Raw genomic sequence first — 1019 nt, 5'->3', positions numbered from 1 at the left:
AGACAAAGAGAATGTCATGATTTCTTCGACACGTATTCACCAGTTTCAAGAATAACATCCATTCGTGTGCTCATTGCTATTGCAGCTTTGCATAACCTTGAGATACATCAAATGGATGTCAAAACTACATTCTTAAATGGTGAAGAAATATATATGGAGCAACCTGAAGGCTTCATTGTTAAAGGACAAGAAAGAAAGGTCTGTCGTTTAATTAAGTCTCTATATGGACTTAAACAAGCGCCCAAGCAGTGGCACGAAAAATTTGACAAGGTAGTATTGTCAAATGGATTTAAGATTAATGAGTGTGACAAATGTGTTTACATTAAAGGCACTCGAGAATCTTATGTGATGGTATGTCTATATGTGGATGACATGCTAATAATGGGGAATAGCCAAGAGTTGATTAAGAGTACAAAGAAAATGTTGACAAAACATTTGATATGAAAGATATGGGTATTTCTGATGTAATTCTAGGGATTAAGATCTTTAGAACACCAGAAGCAATAGTCCTATCTCAATCTCATTATATAGAAACAGTGTTAAAGAAGTTTAACGCTTATGACTCTACCCCAGTAAAAACGCCTTTAGACGTGAATGTCCATTTGGCAAAGAATCGTGGAGAACCAGTTTCCCAACTGGAATACTCCAAAGTTATTGGAAGCCTTATGTACATCACTAATTGTACTAGACCTGACATCGCTTGTGCGGTTAACAAGTTAAGTCGTTTTACAAGTAATCCTAGTGATGCACATTGGAAGGCGTTGACAAAGGTGCTTAGATATTTAAAGCACACCTCAGAATATGGGCTACATTTCACAAGGTATCCAGCAGTACTTGAAGGATACTGTGATGCAAATTGGATTTCTGATACCAATGACTCCAAATCCACCAGTGGCTATGTATTTAGCATGGGTGGAGGAGCAGTCTCGTGGAGGTCATCGAAACAAACTTGCATTGCGAGGTCTACTATGGAATCGGAGTTCATAGCGCTAGATAAAGCTGCAGAAGAAGCTGAGTGA

General features: G+C 38.2%; 1 protein-coding gene across 1 annotated transcript; it reads left to right on the top strand.

Moving 5' to 3' along the window:
* The first annotated feature begins 449 nt into the window (after positions 1-449).
* On the top strand, positions 450-1019 carry LOC140824359 (secreted RxLR effector protein 161-like). Its single transcript, XM_073185957.1, has one exon. It carries the CDS (start codon positions 450-452, stop codon positions 1017-1019), a length of 570 nt encoding a protein of 189 aa, XP_073042058.1.

Source organism: Primulina eburnea, chromosome 2 (assembly GCF_022965805.1).
Source record: "Primulina eburnea isolate SZY01 chromosome 2, ASM2296580v1, whole genome shotgun sequence".
Lineage (NCBI taxonomy): Eukaryota > Viridiplantae > Streptophyta > Magnoliopsida > Lamiales > Gesneriaceae > Primulina > Primulina eburnea.
Note: the sequence above shows the minus strand (reverse complement) of the source record. Positions and strands in the feature narration are given on the sequence as shown.

Bases quoted from the DNA above. Each gene is read 5' to 3' on its own strand.
- LOC140824359 (XM_073185957.1), top strand. From the start codon at position 450: ATGGGTATTTCTGATGTAATTCTAGGGATTAAGATCTTTAGAACACCA.